Below are 23,047 nucleotides of genomic sequence, written 5' to 3' on the forward strand. Positions count from 1 at the left end.
TTAACACATCTGAAACTCTCATAAAGCACACAAAAGTTGCAAAATTGGTAAAAATATTCAGACAGTGAAATTAAGAACTTTGATTTCTATACGAAACAAATATAACAAATGCAAGATTTTCAAGTATACATGGAACATTTACAAAAATTAGCCATGTGTTTAGAGAGACACATATTTCTAAAAGAAGACAGATGTTTTCCCTGACCACAATAAAAATCTTCAGAAATCTATCTTAAAACATTATTTTTAAACATTTTGGGAAACAAAAACATGAACTTATGTACATCCATATGTTAAAGAGAAAACATAATGGGAATTTTCCATAAGTGGAAGTAGATGATAAAAACAATATTACATATAAAAACCTGTAGGGTATAGTAACGTGGCACTTAGAGGTAAATTTATGCATATTTGTGGGCTTCTCCTTCCAGTATAACAAACTAAGGACTCAGATCAATATTTTCACTAAGAACACTTAGAAACCATGGATAAAATATTTAAGGAAATGTATGTTTGAAGGTCTGGAAAATTAATAAAATAATGAAGAATATTTAGGAGGAATGGAAAACGTAGAGCAATGAGCCCAGTGCTCATGGCCATTTTTTCCCTAGAGGTACCAGAGGAGGAGGCTAAGGGGCTGCAAAGCTGAGCTGACTTTTTGACTGCTTCAAAGGACAAAGGGGACAAAATAAGAACCCAGAGCCCACTAAGCAGGAGGGGAGGCCAGTAAACACCCCTTACATTTTTTGCACTCAGAGGAGATTTATCAAAACAAATAATGCCAGGTAAGAAATAAATGGTTTGTTGAAGAGGTTAAGATGATCCCTGATTACTAGTATCTCTGAATACCTGCCAGAAAACATAAATCTTATCTGGGGGAACAGAAAAGTTTGGCTGCACAAGAAAATATAATCATATATATAAGAAGGCCAGACTACATGCTTAAAAAACAAGAAAAACAATATATATTAGAGACAGAGCACAGATTATCCTGATAATGGGTGCATGACATTAATTTTAAGATAATGTTTAAAATGTTCAAGGAAATAAAAAATTGAGAAAATTGACAGAATTTAAATTACTTAAAATAAAATTCTAGAATTTAAAAATATAACTGAACTACATTGAGATACCATCTCACACCAGTTAGAATGGTGATCATTAAAAAATCTGGAGACAACAAGTGCTGGAGAGGATGTGGAGAAATAGGAACACTTTTACACTGTTGGTGAGAGTATAAATTAGTTCAACCATTGTGGAAGACAGGACACATGCACACAAATGTTCATTGCAGCACTGTTTACAATAGCAAAGACCTGGAACCAACCCAAATGCCCATCGATGATAGACTGGACAGGGAAAATGTGGCACATATACACCATGGAATATTATGCAGCCATAAAAAATGATGAGTTTGTGTCCTTTGTAGGGACATGGATGAACCTGGAAACCATCATTCTCAGCAAACTGACACAAGAGCAGATCAAACACCGCATGTTCTCACTCATAGGCGGGTGTTGAACAATGAGAATACGTGGACACAGGGAGGGGAGCGCTGCACACTGGGGTCTGTTGGGGGGAAATGGGGGAGGCACGGTGGGGGGTGGGGAGTTGGGAAGAGATAGCAAGGGGGAGAGATGCCAGATGTAGGTGATGGGGAGGAAGGCAGCAAATCACACTGCCATGTGTGTACCTATGCAACAATTTTGCATGTTCTCCACATGTACCCCAAAACCTAAAATACAATAAAATAAATTTAAATATATATATATATGTATGTATATATATATATAACTGAGCCAGGCACAGTGGCCTATGCCTGTAATCTCCACACTTTGGGAGGCTGACGTAGGAGGATCACTTGAGACCAGCCTGGACAACATAGTAAGAACCTATCTTTACAAAACTATTAGCTAGATGGAGTGATGCACACCTGTAGTCCCAGCTACTCAGGAGGCTGAGGCAAGAGGATCGCTTGTGCACAGGAAGTTGAGACTGCAGTAAGCCATATTCATGCCACTGCACTCCAGCCTGAGTGACAGAGTGAGATCCTGTGTCAAAAAAATGTATACATACACACACACACACACACACACACACACACACACATATTTATAATAAGTGTGTGTGTATTTATGTATAACTGAAAGTAAGAATTCAATATATCAGTTTGGCGAATTGAAAGCATGAAGAGACAAAACGATGAAAAAGATGGAAGAGAAGATAAGAGACCAGAGATACAATAACAAGATCTAATAAAGTGTAATTTGAGTCCCAGGAGAGAAGAATGCAGAATATTTTAATAAACAATGGCTGAGAATTTTCCAAAACAAAAGACATCAAATGCCAAGAATAATAAATGCAAGGAAAATTCTCTACCTAGACCCATTACAGTGAATTGTGGGGGAAAAAAAGAACATATTAAAAACAAATTAACTTCAAAGATGCCATTGACTGTTTTCTCTGAAGAAATAATGAAATATGGAAGACATATATTCTAAGTGTGGAAAGCAAATTACTGTCAAAACTTCTCTTAAAACTGAAGTCAACATTAAGCCTTTTTCAGACAAAGAAGAAACTGAAAATGAAAACCCAAAATTAAACTAAACAGAATAATGGTGGAAATATATCAAAACTTGTGAGATGCTCCTAAAGCCAGAATTTGAGGGAAATTTATAGGCTTAAATATATATGCTATATTTTTAAAAGTCTAAAACTTAGTAATTAAATTCTACTAGAATTTAAAAAATAAAAGTAAGAGCAAAAATTAATGACTTAGGAAACATACAATAGACAAGATCCAAAAGACCAGAAGTTGATTTTTCAAGCTTAGTAAAACTGATAAATTCCTGCTGAAACTGATTAAATAGTCTAAAAAATTTTATCAAAATGAATAAGAAAATATCATTACAGATCAGCAGACATTAAAATGATTATATTTTAAAAAAAGAAACTTGCCAGTGAATTTGAAAATTTTAATGAAATTTAACACTTCCTCAAAAAATGTAACTTTTAACAACTGATAAGCATAAATAGCATGTCTAAATAGTCCAATAATTATAAAAGAAATTTATTATTAAAAACCTTCCCACAATAAAAGCATAAAAAATCAAATACTTCAAGATAATTACAATAAAGATAGGTAAGATGTCACCACAGAAAAGTATATAATATTACTGAAGGAAATCAAAAAGACCTAAATAAATGGATGGATATGCCATATTTATTAATTGGAAGACTCAATATTGTAAAGATATCAATTCTCCTCAAGTTGATCTATATATTCAATGCCACTAAATCAAAATACCATTTGGTGTTTTGGGTGGAGATTGACAAGATACTTCTAAAACTTACGTATAAACACAAGGACCAAGAGTAACCAAGACAGGTGTTATATCAGCAAACAATGGCAAAGTAGAAATGCCAAAAATCTATCTCTACACATGTAAGGAAAATGAATGTGATCCAGTTAAGAGTAGGCCAAGACAGATAACTGGGCCAATGTGACTCAGCCAGTTTGGCACACAGGCACCCAACTCTACTTGTTATATAACCTGTTTTTGTAAGCTCATACTTGGCTCTGAGCCACTATTGTCTGTAAAAGGTACAACTGCCCTGCTGATGCTGCACATATGGTTCACACCCAGAGAGAGAGAGTGGAACTGCTGACCCTGTAAGGGAGAGCCATGGGGACAGCAGGAGCCATGGAGCTGGCCCCTGAGAAGGGCTGCAGCCAGAGCAGGCAACCAATATAAAGACAGAGCAGAGCGTAAGAGAATAAAAGCCATATTTCACCTGCCTATGGCCTCCCAAGTGTTCTTTCACCTGTCTGTCAGCCATCCACCCACTCCCTTTGGACCTCAGCATGGGCTGGAACCTGACGCTTGGCATGACAACACAAAAATAACAGTCTGGCAAAAACTGTCAGAATCAACTTGATCAAAACTCTGGAAAATAACTGAAGGTTTACAGCAACCAAGTGAATGCTTAATAAAGAAAAGGCAACTGAATCTAAGCAGGAGAACTTTGTGTCATTTTAACTTACCTCAACCCACATTCTCTAGCTTAGCAGTAGACTTAAAGAGAGTACACCTGCATTCCTGGTGTGAGTTTCCTGGTGCCATAGTGAACAGAAAAGATCTTGTTCTTGGGGGATTGTAGTTATTTGTTTTGGCCTGTCTGGTAGCTCTTTGAAAGACTAGCTACAGGTCTTACTTTCATTTAATCTAAGAATGCTCCAGGAGACAGGTACTACCCTGGAAGATTTTGTCAAAATTATTTAAAGGCACATGTATAAGCCACTGCCTCCTGGCCCGAGGGATAACAGCTGAGGCAACTAGCAGACAAAGCAGAAAGCCTGGGAGGAAAGGTGAGAGTAAGATGCTTTGGGAAATAAAGGCTTTGAAAATCTCCCACATATTTTTGGGAATCCAGAAGTCCACACTCATGTTCAAGGTTGAGTGTATACTCACAAAAGACATGAGAAGGAACTAAGCTCTAACCTCTGGCCAATCTCAAGTTTGGCCCAACCAGGAAGTGAAGGTGAATGAAGACTTGCAAACTGCCCAACTGAGTGTTGAAGTCATACCCCAAGACACACTCAGAGCCCATCTGCAAAATCTGGGAAATTTTTTTGTTGTTGTTGCTTCAGACATTTAATGAAATCTTTGTTGAATTACTAGCTGAACACTAAACTAATCAAGTAGAGACATACAATAAAAAATACTGATCTTACAAAATTAGTTCACAAAAGTCATTAAATCTAAGGCAGCAACAAGAAACACTGGGAAGTGGAGACAGTCTAATTTCCAGAGTTTTGGCATTATAATATTCTAAATGTCTTCTTTTCAACAACAACAAAAAAAAAATACAAAGCATCCAAAGAAATAAGAAATTATGACCCATTCAAAAACAATGAAAACTGACCCTGATGGATACCAGACATTGGGCTTACTAGACAAAAACTTTAAATCAACTATTTAAAATATGCTCATATAGTTAAAGGAAACATGAACCAAGAACTAAAGGAAAACATGAGAATGATGCCTCACCAAAATAGAGAATATCAATGGGATAGAATTTATTAAAAGGAACCAAGTAGAAATTCTGGAGATAAAAAATACAATAATTAAAATGAAAAATACACAAAAGGGATACAACAATAGATGTTGAAAAGTAGAAGAAAGAACCATGAACATGAAGCTAGGTCCACTGAGATTACTCAGTTTGATGAGCAGAAAGACAAAAATACAAACAGAACCTGCCAGGTATAGTGGCTCACAACTGTAACCCCAGCACTGTAGGATACCAAGGTGGGGAAGGATTGTGTGAAGCCAGGAGTTGCAGACTAGCCTAGGCAACAAGGCAAGACCCTGCATCTACAAAAAATAGTAATAATAACTATCCTGGCATGGTGGCATGTGCCTGTAGTCCCAGCTACTTGGGAGGCTGAGGCAAGAAGTTCACTTAAGCCCAGGAGTTTGAGGCTCCAGTGACCTACAATTATACCACTGCACTGTAGCCTATGTGGCAGAGCAAGATCCAGTCTAAAAAAAAAAAAAAAAAAAAAGACAGAGAACCTAAGAGACCTGAGACATACCATCAACCATACCAACATACGCTAATGGAAATCTGAGGAGACAAGAGAGTGGGGGAAAGAAAGAATATTTGAAGAAATAATGGCCCATACTTCCCAAATTGATGGAAGATATGAATCTACACATCCAAAGACATTAACAAATTCTAAGTAGGAAACTCAAAGAGAGCTGTACTATGACACATTGTAATCAAACTATCAAAAAACAAGACAAAGAAATAAACCTGAAAGCAGCAAAAGAGAAATGAATTTTAACAGATAAGAGATTCTCATTAAAATTAATGGCTGATTCTCAACAGAAACCATGGTGCCAGAAGGAATAGCATATTCAAAGTGCTCAGGGGGAAAGACAGACTGTTAACCAATAATTCTGTATCTGGCAAAATAATTTTTCAAAAATGAAGAAAAATTTAAAATATTCCCAGGTAAACAAAAATTGAAAAGCTCTGTCACTAGTAGAACTGCCTTGCAAGAAATGCTAAAAGGAGTTGTTCAGACTAAAATGAAAGAACGCTAGACAGCAACTTGAATTCACACAAAGAAATACATAACCCAAGTAAGGGTAACTACATAGGTAAATATATGTCACTAAGAATATATTTTTGGCTTATAATTCCTCTTTTCATTTTGTATATAATTTAAAAGACAAAAGCCTAAAACAATAATTATAAATATATGCTGATGGTAACATAATGTATAAAAATGTACTTTGTAACACAATAACAGCACAAGAGAGGGCAGAGCTATGTAGTAGCATATTTTTATACAATTGAAACTAAATTGGTATTATTTCAAATTTAAATTTTTATAACTTCAAATGTTAATTGTAATCCATGACATGATCACTATGAAAACAACTAAAACTATATACAATATAGTAAAAGAGCAGAGAATTAAAATCAATATCTAACAAAAAGAAGGCAATGATGGAGGAATTGAGGAACAGAAAGGATATGACATATAAAAAAAAAACAAAATGATAGAAGTAATTTTTTCCTTATTAGTAATTATATTAAATGCAAATGGATTAAAGTCTCCAATTTAAAGACAGAGATTGGCAGAATGGATTTAAAACACACACACACACACACACACACACACACACACACACACACACAATTCAATTACATGCTGCCTCCAAGAGATTCACATTAGATCCAACCAGTAACTAAAAGAGCTGAAGTGGCTATAATAATATCAAAAAATATATATCCTTCAAGACAAAAGTTGTTACAAAAGACAAAGCAGGGTATACTTTAATGATGAGTCAATCATCAAAAAGACATAACAGTTGTAAATACATATGCACCTAACAACCAAGTCCCAAAATATATAAAATAAAAACTGACAGAATTGAAGGCAGAAATAGTTCAAAGATAACAGTTGGAAATTTCAGTGTCCCACCTTTAATAATGGATAGAACAATTATGAAAAATAAATAAGTAGACTTCAAGAACACTAAAACTAATTTTAATAGATCTGACAGACATAGATAGGACACTGTACCCAACAATACCAGAATTAACATTCTTCTCAAGTACACACAGAACATTCTCCTGGATAGTTTGTATGTCAGGCCACAAAACAAGTCTCAATAAACTTAAAAAGATTGAGCCATAAAAAGCATATTTTCAAACAGAGAAAAAAACTAGAGACAAATAACAGAAGGAAATACGGATAATTCACAAATATATGGAAATTAAATGATACACTTTTAAGAAATCACAGGGTAAATTAGAAAATATTTTATTCACTTTTTAAAACTTCAACTTTTACTTGAGACTCAGGTTTTTTAACGTGTATGTTGCATATTGCTGAGGTTTGGGTACAAATGATCCTATCACTCAGGTAGTGTGCATCATACCCAATGGTTAGTTTTTCAACCTTCTCCTCCTCCCCTATCTAGTAGTCTCCAGTGTCCATTTTTCCAATCTTTATGTCCATGTGTACCCAATGTTTAGCTTCCCCTATAAATGAGAACATGTGGTATTTGGTTTTCTGTTTCTGTGTGAATTTAGTTATAATAATGACCTCCAGCTGCATCCATGTTGCTGCAAAGGACGTGATTTTATTACTCTTTGTGGTTGCATCATATTCCATGGTTTATAGCTCCATATTTTCTTTATCCAATCCACCATTATAACAGAATCTAGATTGATTGAATATCTTTGCTAATATGAATACCGCAAGTACATATGTCTTCCTTAGTGGAACAATGGATTTTCTTTAGGATATATACCCATTAATGGGAACAGTGTGGGTTGAACGGAAATTCTGTTTTAAGTTCTTTCATAAATCTCCAAATTGCTTTCCAAAGTAGCTGAATTAGTTTACATTGTAAGCTAATGTAGTTTATACACCAACAGTGTGTAAGTGTTCCCTTTTCTATGCACCCTCACCAGCTTATGTTAATTGTTGACTTTTTTATAATAGCCATTCTGATTGGTGTGAAGTGGTATCTCACTGTGGTTTTTATTTGCATTTCTCTGATGACTAGTGATGTTGAGCACTTTTATATGCTTTTGGACACCTGTATGTCTTCTTTAGAGAATTGTCTATTCATATCTTTTGTCCACTTTTTAATGAAGTTGTTTTTTGCTTGTTGAATTAAGTTCCTTATAGATTCTGAATATTAAATTTTTTTCAGATACATATTTTCTCCCATTCTGTAGGTTGTGTTTACCCTGTTGATAGTTTCTTTTCCTGAACAGAAGGTCTTTCACTTAATTTGGTCCCATGTATCGATTTTTGTTTTCATTGCAATTGCTTTGGAGGACTTAATCATACATTGTTTTCCAAGGCTGATGTCTAAAATGATATTTCCTAGGTTATCTTCTAAGATTTTTATAGTTTGACGTCTTACATTTAAATCTTTAATCCATCTAGAGTTAATTTTGTTATGTAGTGAAACATAAGTGTCCAGTTTCATTCTTCTGCATAAAGCTAGTCAGCTATCCTCTCCCAACATGATTTATTAAATAGAAAATCTTTTCCCCATTGCTTATTAATGTCAATTTTGTCAAAGATGAGATGACTATAGGTGTGCGGCTTTATTTCTGAGGTCTCTATTCTGTTCTATTGGTCTATGTGTCTGTTTTTGTATCAGTACCATGCTGCTTTGGTTACTGTAGCCTTATGGTATGGTTTGGAATTGGGTAATGTAATGCCCCAGGTTTGTTCTTTTTGTTCAGGATTGCTTTGGCCATTTCAATTCTTTTTTGGTTATATATGAATTTTAGAATAGTTTTGCAATGATATGGGTAGTTTGATAGGAATAGTGTTGGATGTTATATTGCTTTGGGCAATATGGTCATTTTAACAGTATTGATTCTTCAAGTGAATGAGCATGGAATGCTTTTCCATTTGTTTGTGTCATTTATTATTTCTTCTGGTAGTATTTTGTAGTCCTCCTTGTAAAGATCTTTCACCTCCTTGTTTAGATTTATTATTCTTTTTATGGCTGTTGTAAATGGCATTGCTTTCTTGATTTGACTCTCAGTTTAAATATTACTGTTGTACAGAAATGCTATTTATTTTTGTACATTGGTTTTGTATCCTGAAACTTACTGAAGATGTTTATCAGTTTTCTAGTTACAGAATCAAATGGTTGGAGAAGAAAGGTAGTATGAGTTCTTATTTTCCTATTTTGATGTCTTCTATTTCTTTCTCTTGCCTGATTGCTTTGGCTCTGATTTCTAGTACTATGTTGAAAAGGAGTGGTGAGACTAGGAATCCTTGTCTTGTTCCAGTTCTCAAGGGGAGTGGTTCCAGCTTTTGCCCATTCAGTATGATGTTGGCTATGAGTTTGTCATAGAAGACTGAGTCACATTTACTGATTTGTGTATTTTAAACCAGTGTTGCATCCCAGAATGAGGCCTACTGGGTCATGGTGAATTAACTTTTTTACATGCTGCTGGATTCACTTTTCTAGTATTTTGTTGAGAATTTTTGCATCTATGTTCATCAGGGATATTGGCCTAAAGTTTTTATTTTTGTTGTGTCTGTGCCAAATATTGGTTATATAACACAGGCTAAACATCCATCTGGCTCAAGGGGCAACTGCAGCATGTGCAGCATTGGCAGTGGTACCTCAGAGGTAGTAGAACTATTTCACAGTAACCAGTTGAGGACTATGCAAGATTGGTACCATCCAGCATCAGGATATAGCTGTAGGATTTTACAAGCCATTCCTATTTCTAACTTCAGGAATAGATCTTTTTCCCAGTCCATCTTAAAATATTGCTGCTTTAATCACAGATCAGATAAAAAAGACAACATGCACAACCTCCAACTAAAATCCTGTTGTAGCCTAGACAGTGAAATGATATGACATCAGAAGACTTTAAAATCGCAGCTCTCCTTGGATCTCGCAAAGGGTATCTGCACTCTTCTTCAAACAGGCCTCTTCCTCAGGAGTGAGTCACTATCACAAGGTCTGAGATTCCTTTCTGTCCTAAAATGCAAGGAACACTAAGGAAGACATCATCCTTTATTCCATAGAGACCCTTAATCATAGCAGAAATTGGGTGCACCCCCCTAAGATTCTTCATTATACTCTCTGCCAAATCTGCCACAGAGTCCAGTGGCCCAGGATGTATATAGCATTTGAGTTTGATCACCTTGTAAGCAGTCTCAACCACCTACTTGTGAACCTCTTTCCACTGTTCCTTGTCTGTATGAGTCCCTAAATCAGGATACAGAGTCTTCAGGGAGACACCAGCAACGTTCACTCCACTCCATACAGGCACACTAGAATCTCCATGTTCCCCAAGGACCCACCCATGACAGCTTAATGGGTGAACTCCCAGCCTTTCCCCATCAGGTAATGGAATTGGACTGAATCCAGATTGCAACCACTTCCAATAACACTGTTGTTGGGAAAGCCACTTATCTTCCAAGCCACATAGGTCAAGATATCTACCGGATTTGAAACAATAAAGCAACTTGCTGTTCAGACTGTATTTTGCATTAAGAATGATGAAATTAAAGATGTTCACATTATGCTAGACCAAATTAAGATGGCTTTCTCCCTCTTGCTGATGTGCTCTAGTCCAATGACCAGCTTGGAGTTTGCAGTTACATTATAGTCCTTCCCAGAGACAATCTTTGGTGTTCTAAGGAAAAGGCTGCCATGTTGGAGATCCATCATCTCTCCCTTCAATTTATCTTCCATGGCATCAACAAGAACAAGTTCATCTGCCAAGTCCTTCAAGGACTTGTTGGCATGGCACAGGTTGGGATGTGCCAACCCCAACAGCTGTAATCTTATTCTGGGGGGTCCGTTCTTCCTTTAGAAGATTATGAATCAGCTGATCCTTGAGAGTTGCCATATTGGACTTGGAACCAAAAGGAATTGGGAATGCACATCAGGCAGGCATCAGGGGTGCACAGCAGTGAAATCCGGACTTGTGGCAACAACTCCAGCACCTGGTTTTATTAATTCTTTGTATTGATTTTGGGGTCTCAATTTCATTTAGTTCTGCTCTGATTTTATCCCTATTCCTTTTCTTCTGCTAACTTTAGGAGTTGTTTGCTCTTGTTTTTCTAGTTCCTCTAATTGCAATATTATATCATGAGTCTAATTCTCAGTGTAGGCATTTAGCACTATAAACTTTTTTTTTTCTTTTTGTTTGGAGACAAGGTCTCACTCTGTTGCCCAGGCTGTACTGTAGTGGTGTGATCATGGCTCACTGCTGCTTCAACCTCCCCAGGCTCAGGAGATTCTCCCTTCTCTACCTCCTGAGTAGCTAGGACTACAGGCACATACCACCATGCCTGGTTAATTTTTGTATTTTTTGTAGAGATAGGTTTTTGCCAGGTTGCCCAGGATGATCTCAAACAGTTTAAGTGCCCTCCACCTCAGCCTCCCAAAGTGCTGGGTTTACAGGCCCTGAACCCAGACACACCATAAACTATTAACACTGCTTTTGCTGCATCCCAGAGATTTCAGTATATTGTTTCTCTCCTTTCATTTATTTCAAAGAAGTGTTTTATTTCTGCCTTAATTTGTTGTTTACCCAAAAGACATTCAGAAGAAAGTTGTTTAGTTTCCATCTTAATTGTGCGGTTTTGAGAGATCTTGGTATTGATTTCTATTTTAATTCCACTGGTGTCTGAGAGTATGCTTGGTATGATTTTGATCTTTTTGAATCTATCAACTCTATTATGGCTGAGCATGTGGTTGATCTTAGACTATGTTCCCACATGCAAATGAGAAAAATGTATACTCTGTGGTTAATGGGTGGAGTATTCTGTAGCTATCTCTTAGGTCCAATTAATTAAGTGTCTAATTTATGTCCAGAATTTTTTTTAGTTTTCTGCCTCAATGATCTAACACTGTTCGTGGGATGTTGAAGTCTCCCACTATTATGATGTGGCTTTCCAAGTCTTTTCATAGATCTTGAAGTAGTTGTCTTATGAATCTGGATGTTCCAATGTTGGGTGCATCTATATTTAGGATAGTTAAGTCTTTTTGTTGAATTCAATCCATTACCATTATGTAATGCCTTTCTTTGTCCTTTTTTACTGTTGTCAATTTAGTCTTATTTCTACAATATAAGAATAGTCACTCCCTTCTCTCTTGTTTTCCTTTTGCATGATAGATCTTTCTCTATCCCTTTACTTTGAGCCTATGGATTTTGTTACATGAGAAGTGGGTCTCTTGAAGATAGCAGATGGTTGGGTTTTATTTTTTTTATCCAGCTTGCTACTCTGTGCCTCTTAAAGGGGGTGTTTAGACCACTTATTTCCAAGGTTAATATTGATATGTAAGGTTTTGATCCTGTTGTGATGTTTTTAGCTGGTTGCTTTGTAGCCTTAATTGTGTAGTTGCCTTATACAGTCTGTGGGCTTTGGACTTAAGTGTGTCTTTGTGATAGCAGGTATCATTCCTGCATTTCTGTGTTTAGAGCTCTCATGTGAACCTTTTGTAATGCTGGTCTAATTGCAAAGAATTGTCTTAGGAATTACTTATCTGGAAAAGGTTTGATTTCTCCTTTGCTTATGAAGCTTAGTCTGATAGAATAAGAAATTGTTGGCTGGAATTTCTTTTCTTTAAGAATGCTGAATATAGGTCTCTTATCTCTTGTGGCTTCTAATGTTTTTGCTGAGAAGTCTGTTCTTAGCCTGATGGGATGACCTTTGTAAGTGATCTGACTTTTCGTCTAGCTGCTTTTAAGAATTTTTTTTTTCACATTGATCACGGAAAGTCTAACAACTATGTGTCTTGGGGATGGTCATCTTATATCTTATATAGTATCTCCCAGGGTTTCTCTGAATTTCTTGAAATTGCATGTCCCTCTCTAGCAATATTGGGGAAATTTTCATGGACTATATTCTCAAATATGTTACCCAAGTTGTTTACCTTTTCTCCTCTTTCAGGAATGCCAGTATGGCATAGGTTTTATCTCTTTGGATAATCTCATATTTCTCATAGGCTTTGTTCATTTTTTAAATTCTTTTTTCTTTATTTTTGCCTAACTGGGTTGTTCTGAGGGAACAGTCTTTGAGCTCTGAAATTCTTTTTTTGACTTGGCCTAGTATGTTGTTAAGGCTTCCGGTTATATTTTGAAATTCCAGTAGTGAATTTTTCAATTCCAAGTGTTCAGTTTTGTTTCTTCTTCATATAGCTATGTCATCTTTCAACTCTTGGATCATTTTACTGGCTTCTTTGAACTGGATCAACTTTCTCTTGGATCTCATTGAGCTTCCTTGTCATCTAGATTCTGAATTTTATGTCTGTCATTTTAGACATTTCGATCTGGTAGGATCCATTGCAATCTTTTTTTTTTTTTTTTTTTTTTTTTTTTTTGAGACAGAATCTCACTCTGTTGCCTAGGCTAGAGTGCTAGAGTACAAATGGCATGGTCTCGGCTCACTGCAGCCTCCACCTCCTGAGTTCAAGTGAGTCTCTGGCCTCAGCCTCTTGAGTATGTGGGATTACAGGCACCTGCCACCATCCCCAGCTAATTTTTGTATTTTTTTAGTAGAGACGGGTTTCACCATGTTGGAAACACTGGTCTCAAACTCCAGTCCTCAGGTGATCCACCCGCCTCAGCCTCCCAAAGTGCTGGGATTACAGGCATGAGCCACTGAGCCCGGCCTGCAATTTTTCAGAGGTAAAGAAACACTCTGATTTTTTGAATTGCCAGAGTTTTAGTGCTGACTCCTAATTATCCGGGGACTGGCATTTATCATTTTTAGGTTGCTGTCATTTCATTGAGGCTCTTTATTTTTGTATTCCTATTTTCCTTTGACAATTTGACTGTGGTGTATGTTGCGTACAGTTCATTGACCGTTTCTGGGTGCTTTCAGAGGGCCAACCTTTGCACAGGTTCCTTAGTTGTAGATAGTTTACAGCATTGGCTTTCACAGATGTTGTGTGATTAATCGATGGCATTCAAATTCAAAACTGTTTTTGCCTTTTGGGATAAGGAGAGATACTGTTTTTTGAACTGAGTGGTGATATATGTGCACATTTGCTTTGTGAGAATTCATTGATCCGTATACTAATAATATGTATTTTTCTGTATATATGTTAGGCTGTAATTTTTTTAAGTTTTTAAAAATTGATCTATTGTTCTGTTAGAAATTAGGATAATGATTACCTGTGGGAAGAAGGAAGAGGAAATCATTAAGGTGGAAAGAGGTATAGGAGAAATGTCTCTGGGGTATCAGCATAGTTCTCTTCTCAACCACAGTTATTGATTTGTGATCATTTGTAGAACTGTATATTCAGTTTTTATACTTTTCTGTGTGGGTCATGGTAAAAATGTTTTTAAAAACATGAAATAAGAAAAACATATTTGGACTCCTATTGGAATGAGGATTCAAAACATATGTATATCCTAAGCAAGAGTCTACTGTATTTACATTTCTTGATATTAGTTTTGCTTTAAAATGGTATTTTGGTTTTGCTCTTCATTTCAGGGTGCAGTCAATTTCACTGGGGCAAGGACAAGGACCTATTGCTGAAAAAATGATCAAGGATGCAATGAAATCAGGAAACTGGGTATTTTTGCAAAACTGCCATCTTGCTGTTTCTTGGATGTTGGCAATGGAAGAGCTCATTAAAACCTTCACAGATCCAGGTGTGCTGAGCACATAGCACTTGCATAATAATAACATTTTCATGTAACCTTTTCCTGTTTAATTCGTTCCTTATAGTAATTCATTATCGTAGGCACTGTGTTTCCCTATATTAAGAGGAGAAATTTGAGGGACCTAAATTTGAGTTTTAGCTAATTCACACAACCAGGATTTGGAAAAAGGCCTTCAGACATCCAGTTGAAACTAGGATCCACTGGATCATTTCTGTTTCTTATTGCCTTCTATGAGAGGTCATTTGAATTTGAAATATATTACTTATAGTCATAATAAAAAGAAACAGAAAAAATATACTTAGGACAAACAAATTAAATCCTTCCCTATAAAATGTGAAATGTAAAGGAACAGAGTTCAAATTACCACCAATTCCCTTAGAGTAGTGTTTTACTGTCTTTTATCCTCTGTAAGCCACATGGCAACTAACCTTTACGTGTGTCTCAGAGCCACACCCACCCCATGGGCATGCCCAGCATTACTCACAGTTGCTAGCACTAGCTAGTATCTCACCACTTTCTTGCCCACTCAAGGAAGTATAACGGACTGCAGAGAGAGAAGTGGAATTAGAATCTATTAATTTTAAAATGTTAGTATAAAAATAACCAAAACCTTGGAACTATTTTATTGGTAAGAAATTGTGTGGGTCTCACTCTACCACTCTACTGGGAAGCCCTGGGGGAGAACCACCAGACAAGCATATCCAGAGAGAGCCCGTTCTCTGAGGCCTTCCTTTGTGCCCTGACTACAGAAAGCTTTCTGGAAAGGTGAGAGCTATGCAGATGATCTTGCAAATCACTTTACTTAGTGCTACTTATTAAGGTGAAGAGCTGCTCCTTTACAAAGTCCCCAGTCTGCACTGGTCACTGAGCCAACTCAGGGGTTAGCAACCTTTCCCTAAAGGCCCTTCACTTCCTGGCCCCCTTCCCTCACTGACAAGCCTTCTGCAGGCTGCTTCCAACAAAAGTAAGGACTCATTTTTATCCACCATTCAGAATCTCCACTATTTCCACTCTTTCACAGTCAGATAAGAGATGGTCTGCTTCCTGTTGGGCCTGTGGCTTATTTCTATTTAAATAATTAAAGAGAAATGACAGGAGGTCTTCAGTACTGGTCAGGGTTCCCTGATGATTAGGAATATAATTAAAAAAAAAATGCTAGAGAGGCATCAAAAAAGCAATTTGCTATGATGGTACTATATGAGCCTCCAGAATATGGAGATGCCTTTCAGCTTCACTGTAACTATAACAAGAGCATTTGCCTGTTCTTCAAGGAGACTGGATGGGCTAATGAAGCCAGCTGAAGTTTTTTGTATATTTTAAGTGATTACTAAACTTAAGTGGATAGAAAAATCCTTTTCTGGCCCTTGCTATAATCATTTATAACCTAACCATTTAAGTTCTGATGTTTAACTTGAACCAGCATGAAATAAAATACATTCAGGTAGTAAGCTGAAAATACAAAAGCAAGAAAAAGAAAGAAAAAAAAAATAAAATAAAATAAAACCTGAAGACTTAAAATCCTATCAGCTCTGTAGAGTTCTGCCCCACCACTTCCTGACTGTGCCTGTCATATCTTTTTTCTGGGTCTGTTTCCCCAGCTATAAAATGACTATATGATGTCATCACGAAAAGTCCTGTGCTAAGATGATTTCTAAGATTCTCTTCTAGTCCAGCCCTAAAATTCTATGATGTCTATGAAAGTTAAGAAGCTTGGTGCTTTTGCAATTATAAGAACAAAAGTATGGAAAAAATGCTTCTCCAAACCTGGCCTTCTTCTTCCTTTGGTTTTTTTTGTTACTGAAATCATTGGCCCTAAGACTTTAGTTGTTGTTTGACTTCTTTGCGTAATAGTTTTTACTATGCAAGTGGTGTTAGTGTTGCTCTAGAATTTGATAGAACTAACTTTTAATTTGGGCCATTTAATGTGGCTTATGAATTTAGGTTACCAAACCAAAAAGCATGAAATCAGCTTTGATTTGCAGTCATTCATTCCATAAATAATTAAGGACCTACTGTGTACCGTATACTTTTCTAGGATATGCTGCTGAAGAAAACAGCCATAGATATTTGTCTTCATAGAGTTTCCATTCTAGTTGGGGCAAGACGGGCGATGAATAAACCATATGTTAAATAAGTAACGTATATGGCATGGTAGAACATGGTTGTGCTTTGGAAAAAATAAAAAGGAGAGTAAGGTAAGGAGGATCAGAAAGATTGAGATGGGATGTGAGTAGGTACCAGGAAGAGAGCAATTTTAAATGGTTTAGTCTGAGTAGACCTCTTTGGGAAGGTGATATTTGACCAAGACATGAAGAAAGTAAGGGAGTCTGAGTGAACAGCCAGTGCAAAGGCCCTAGAGAGGGAGCCAGCCTAGTATGCTTGAGAAACAGCATAATATGTACTTAAAAACCAATGCCAAGGAAGTTGTCCTTGGATGATTCCTGTGTCTTCCTGTGATGGAAGCAATGAGTTTTCCAACTTTACTTTGGCCTTTTGAACCTACAGTGGAGCTCATTCTTTCTTGGGTCCTCTGTCCATAGCTCGGAAAGTAAGTGCATTGACTTAACGTGCTAATGCCATGCATGGAATATCTCCATATCCTTGCTCCCTTGTTTCCTTTGCAAATTCTCTACTGAGGGGAGAAATCTCTTCTCAGTAGGGCTTTTTGGCCATTTTCATGCAACTTGTTAAACTGAACAGTCGAAAAATCCTCGTGAGAATAAATACCTGGGCAATAACTACCGTCTTTTTCAAATGAAAATGTTTCCCATTTCAAAGATAAGGCCCTTAATGGTTCAGTAAGTACTCAAAATTAATATGTCTCTAATTTATTTACCAAAATGTGCCTGCTTCTAAACTGCCAACCCTTCCTACCTTGAAGTTTCTAAAACAACACATCTTACTCCCATTTTAAAACAGTTTACAATACCCTTGAAAGAGATTAACTAGGTCTTTAAACAAAGCTTATAGCATTTTTTCCTTCTCTAGGATAATTATTTCTTAAAAGTGCACTACCAACTAAACATTTTTCTTTTTTGTTGTTTTATCTTTCTTTTAAACAGATAGTGCTATCAAGGACACTTTTCGACTTTTTTTAAGCTCCATGCCTAGTAATACATTTCCTGTTACAGTTCTTCAAAATTCTGTTAAGGTAATGTATGCGTATGGTTGGAACAATGTGAAATGGTTGGTTTCAGAATATACAGAATATACACCGAGTGCCTCCAAGGAGACCAGAGCCTGCGCGGAAGCATATGGAGGTCTGTGTGGCCAGGGTGGGGAGATGAGATCAGTAACCTTTCACCTATAGCAAGTAGGGAAACGATTTCCCAACCCAGCCTTGCATATTCTAGTCCTGTTGGTCATTCAACTCTTCCAGCTCTCACCCTCACAAGAAATGTTAAGGGTACAGAGTGATGAGAAAGGAACTCCTTCCAGAGTTAAGGGAATGTTTCAGCATCTGAGAGACAGGAGGCCTACAACCCATACTAGTGTGGCTGCTGGATTTTAATGCTGGAAGTTTATGATCTGTGGCAAGCCTCTGCATATGAAGAATAAAAGGTGCTTCTTCCCTCCCTGCCCCATATCATAGGACATCAGAGGACAAACTATGGGACAGTGCCCTATGTCGGGATGATGCAGAATTCAATAAGGAAACCCTAAGCATGCTTTCTGGCCTAGGTTTAGAAAAAATGGACACCAAATGGAAGTGTCTGAGGTTCTTGTCATGTGGTTCAACCACTGTTGGTGTGAGAACCCTGCCATTCCCTATTCTTCCTGTACTGTGCCTGAGCAAGATTCAAAGCAGGTTTGAACATGCCAGGAATGGTCCCCACCTCTTCGTGAACATCAGCTATCTACATCCTCTCAATGGCTTCAGTCTATGTGTGTTATTCAGAAATAATGCAAATCTATACAATCACTCTCTGTGCCATGTATATTCTATCTAAATCCAGGTGACCAATGAGCCTCCAAAAGGCTTACGTGCAAATATCAGACGAGCATTTACTGAAATGACACCTTCGTTTTTCGAAGAAAATATACTTGGAAAAAAATGGAGACAAATAATATTTGGCATTTGTTTCTTCCATGCAATTATTCAGGTACACTCAACTCTGCTTTTTAATAGCAACAAAGAAGTGTATTATGAAATAAATAGTAAGAATTAAGTGAAAGCATGTACATGTCATTGCCAAATGCTGAAGGTCACAGTCTGTATCTGAACTCAAGTTGTTTTAATTCAACCTTCAATCTCTATACTCCCCTTGCCTCAGTGTTTCACAGCTTCAGCTCTCACCTCTCATCTGATCTGCCTACAGAATACCATCACTTGGATGAGTGCAGCAGGTTCAATTCAATTCAACAAGCTCAAAATAGATTTCCTCAGTTCTGCCTCCTGCCCCAAATCTGCTTCCCCTCCAAACTCTACTAAAATCAGTGGTCCCATTCTCTCAATCACCTACAATCAGAACTTCAAGATTTCTTTTATTCTTCCTCTTTATACATACATATTTTCTCAGTCATCAAGTCCTTCTTTGTTTTCTTACAATAGCTTTACTCTCACCTGTTCTTTTGAATGAGCTTATTTCCCTTAGCTGCCTCTTTCTCCAATATGACTGAAGCCCCAAGTTCCCTGAAAAATTACCTTCAGCTCAGAACCACTGTCTCTTTCCCTCTGTTCAAATGTCACTGCTTGGTCTGGTATTCATCCTGTAAACCTGTACTTGAATTCTAACTCTCCAAATACATATTTTAGATGGCATATTTATTATATTAGCTTCCCAGTTTTCAAACATGTGTGGTCTACAGAGAATGAATGAATGAATGAATGAATCAATCAATCAATCAATCAGACTGGGCACAGTGGCTCATGCTTGTAATCCCAACACTTTGGGAGGCCAACGTGGGCAGATCGCATGAGCCTAGGAGTTCAAGAGCAGTCTGGGCAACGCAGCAAAACCCCATCTTTACAAATAATTTTTTAAAAATAGCTAGGCATGGTGGCACATGCCTGTAGTCCCAGCTACTCAGGAGGCTGAGGTGGAAGGATTGCTTGAGCCTGGGTGGTCAAGGCTGAATGAGCAGTGTTCATGCCACTGCACTCCAGCCTGGGTGACAGATCAAGACTCTGTCTCAAAAAAAAAAAAAAAAAAAAAAGAAAAATTAAAAAGAAAAGATGCCAAGATATAAGATAAATGGGTTAAAAGGTCTTAGGGGAGAACTGACAGGTTGGGATCAGGAGTTCTGGGTGTGAGGCCTTTGTTCTGCTAACAAAAGCAGCTGAGGTGAGGAGGTAATTTAAGCTTTAGGAAAATTTTGAGATAAAGAGCAGGGAACTTGGAACCAATCCTCTGGCACAGTTATCAGTTTCAAATTTAAGAAATTAAGGTAGGATAGGGAGATGACAAGGGAAGTTGGGGGAGGATTTAATGATGGTATGTCATGAAACAAGGAATATGATTCTGTGTGTGGCATAACTCCTTGAAAAAAAAAAAAAAAAAAAAAAACCATGGACAGACTCCTTAAAACAGTAGGGAATAGCTCTCTCCACCAGATGGATAGATTATATCAGTATTTTTATGACAAAAGACTATAGGTGAATTTTTTTTTCCTACTTTGATGAGAAAATGCTTTAAAAAATGTTCTTTTAACAGGTCTATCACATTTCTAGTAATAGCAAATTTTCTTTTAGAAATATGAGGCCAGTATTGAAGGACGAAGTAATTCCTCTCTTTGATGAAAGCCTAGCTGAAGTTGAGCGACATGATTTTTACTGATTTTGTAAAGTGGGGATGCCCAATTTCAATGGAAACTTCTTTTTAGTTTTCAATAGTTTATACAAAATTAATTTTATCAAATTTTATTTCAGACCATTTTCATTTTTCATTCTAGGAAAGAAAGAAGTTTGGCCCCCTTGGTTGGAATATCTGCTATGAATTTAATGACAGTGACAGGGAATGTGCTTTACTGAACCTCAACCTCTATTGTAAAGAAGGAAAAATTCCCTGGGATGCACTGATTTACATTACTGGTGAGTACCTCCTTGCAGTCAAGGCTTCCAGCTATGTTCCACAAAGTTGTTGTTTACACTCACCTGGCCCTTGCAAAGATGGGCTGTCCTCCTCCAGTGTTTAATGGTGGTGATGATGACTTTTGATGTTCCCTGTGTGAAGATAGGATTGTGACAAGAACATGTAAGGATATCATGAGAATATTCACACATAGAAAATGGGACAGATGCTTTCTCAAATAGTAGTAGGAAAAATCGTGCTTGCTACATACCAAGCACTATTTTAAGCACTTCCCAAGAATCAGCAGATTTAATCCTCATAACAATCATATAATATGAGGACTATTATTATCACCGTTACACATGAGAAAACTGAGGCACACCGTTTACAAAGTGCTGGGGCCAAGATTTGAGCCCAGGCAGTGTAGCCTCCAGAGTCCATGATCTTAAATTCAAAAAAACCTAAATATGAATTAATAGTAGAGACCTGTTAATTCAGATATACCTGTGAAAAAGGAAAAATCTTTCAGAAATTAAATTTTTTGTAAATATTAACTGTGACTACATAGGGATCCTGTTGCCAAAAATAAAACCAATTTGGACCATGTGGGCTCAAGTAGTAAGGAAAAGGATATTTGTGCTGGGAAGTGGGGGAAGGAGGAGCTCTGAACAGGGACAGGAAGGAAATGGATGATTTTCATTGGCAAGCAAGGGAAATGAAGAACAGCAGAAGGGTATCAGCTAATCTAGAACCTAAAAGGCAAAATGAAACCTTAAAACATGTTTGAGATGGAGGCAGCAAAATAATAGTAAAAACAGATTAGGACCATTCCCCAGAGTGGACCAATGGGGAGAGGCTTGGAATTTGGGAGGCTGCTTTATACTCCTGCCCCAAGCCATCCCAATGGGGCCAAAATTGCTTTGCACAGTGGTCAAAACTGTTCTCTGGTATCCTTTGCTTACCCTGAATTTTCCTGCTTCTTATTTTCCTTTTCCTTCTCCCTCTCCTACAACCCTCAATGTTTCAGGTTACCTCAGTCTCTACTGCCATGAAAGTAATTGTGGAGGTAAAAAGTAATTTGCCAGACCAATCTATAGATTTAATGTGATCCCTATGTAACAGAAGATTGTCACACCCAGAGCAGCTGGCATGTTGCAGAAATTGATAAGCTGATTATGAAAACGTGAAGGACCTCACATGGCAAAAACAATCTTGAAAAAAATGAAGTCAAAAGAGTTATATTTCCCAATTTCAAAACTTACTACAAAGTTATAACAAGTCATTGTGGCACTGGCATAAGAATAGACATAGATTTTGACTTGGCAGTGGTGGTGATAGCTCTATCACATTTCTTGTTTCTGGCATGAAGGGAGCAGAGCCCTTATCAGGTCAATTTATTTTTATGTGGCACCTATCCACTGTTCCCTCCAGGCCAGCACCTAGTCTTGGTCAGAAGAGTCTCAGAACTGTCAAACAATTGTGCTGAAGAGAACAAGAAATCTCAGCAACAAATATCCCAAGTATTTCTGTAAATAAGACTGATTTTATGGGAAAATTTTAAAAGGTATTCCAGTTTTTAAAAATTTAGGTCTTCAATCTGTGTTGAAAATTCTGTTTTTGGATCTAGTTTGAGGCACTAAGAAGGATAAGACATCAATTTGCAATGAGCCTCTGTCAAGGCAACATCAATTCTGCTAAAATTGAAGCAGAAATATTGTCAAATTTATGGTGAATCTTATGTGGAAGAATGGTGAAATATTGATACTTTACAAAAAGTTTATAGGGACAATGTCCAAATAAATCAGTAGCAGTTTATAAATGGATAACTATTTATTTTTTTTTTTGAGATGGAGTTTCATTCTTGTTACCCAGGCTGGAGTGCAATGGCGCGATCTCGGCTCACCGCAACCCCCGCCTCCTGGGTTCAGGCAATTCTCCTGCCTCAGCCTCCTGAGTAGCTGGGATTACAGGCATGCACCACCATGCCCAGCTAATTTTTTGTATTTTTAGTAGAGACAGGGTTTCACCATTTTGACCAGGACGGTCTCGATCTCTCGACCTCATGATCCACCCACCTCGGCCTCCCAAAGTGCTGGGATTACAGGCATGAGCCACCACGCCCAGCTGATAACTAGTTTTAAGAAGGGCCAAGACAGTGTTGAAGATGAAGCCCACAGCAGCAGGCCATCCACATTAATTTGCAAAGAAAAAATTAATCTTGTTCATGCCCTCACTGAACAGCACCTGCAGTTACCAGTAGAAACAACAGCCAACACCGTAGACATCTCAATAGATTCATTTGACACAATTTTGACTAAAATTAAAGTTGAGCAAACTTT

General features: G+C 37.3%; 1 protein-coding gene and 1 pseudogene across 3 annotated transcripts in view; one reads left to right on the top strand and one right to left on the bottom strand.

Annotated features, from left to right (window-relative positions):
* Positions 1–23,047, top strand: part of DNAH6 (dynein axonemal heavy chain 6) — a 297,682-nt gene that overhangs the window by 245,049 nt on the left and 29,586 nt on the right. For both annotated transcript variants that reach the window (XM_032243483.1, XM_032243484.1), the window contains 4 exons: positions 14,525–14,685; positions 17,760–17,848; positions 18,654–18,800; positions 20,590–20,728. In XM_032243483.1, the coding sequence (XP_032099374.1) occupies positions 14,525–14,685; positions 17,760–17,848; positions 18,654–18,800; positions 20,590–20,728 (536 nt within the window). The remainder of the gene's footprint in view (positions 1–14,524; positions 14,686–17,759; positions 17,849–18,653; positions 18,801–20,589; positions 20,729–23,047) is intronic.
* LOC116526851 lies at positions 9,812–11,134 on the bottom strand (annotated as a pseudogene). Its single transcript, XR_004258297.1, has one exon. The product of XR_004258297.1 is annotated as an L-lactate dehydrogenase A chain-like (transcript).

This window comes from Sapajus apella, unplaced genomic scaffold (assembly GCF_009761245.1).
Source record: "Sapajus apella isolate SASKATOON/1434 unplaced genomic scaffold, GSC_monkey_1.0 scaffold52, whole genome shotgun sequence".
Classification (NCBI taxonomy): Eukaryota; Metazoa; Chordata; class Mammalia; order Primates; family Cebidae; genus Sapajus; species Sapajus apella.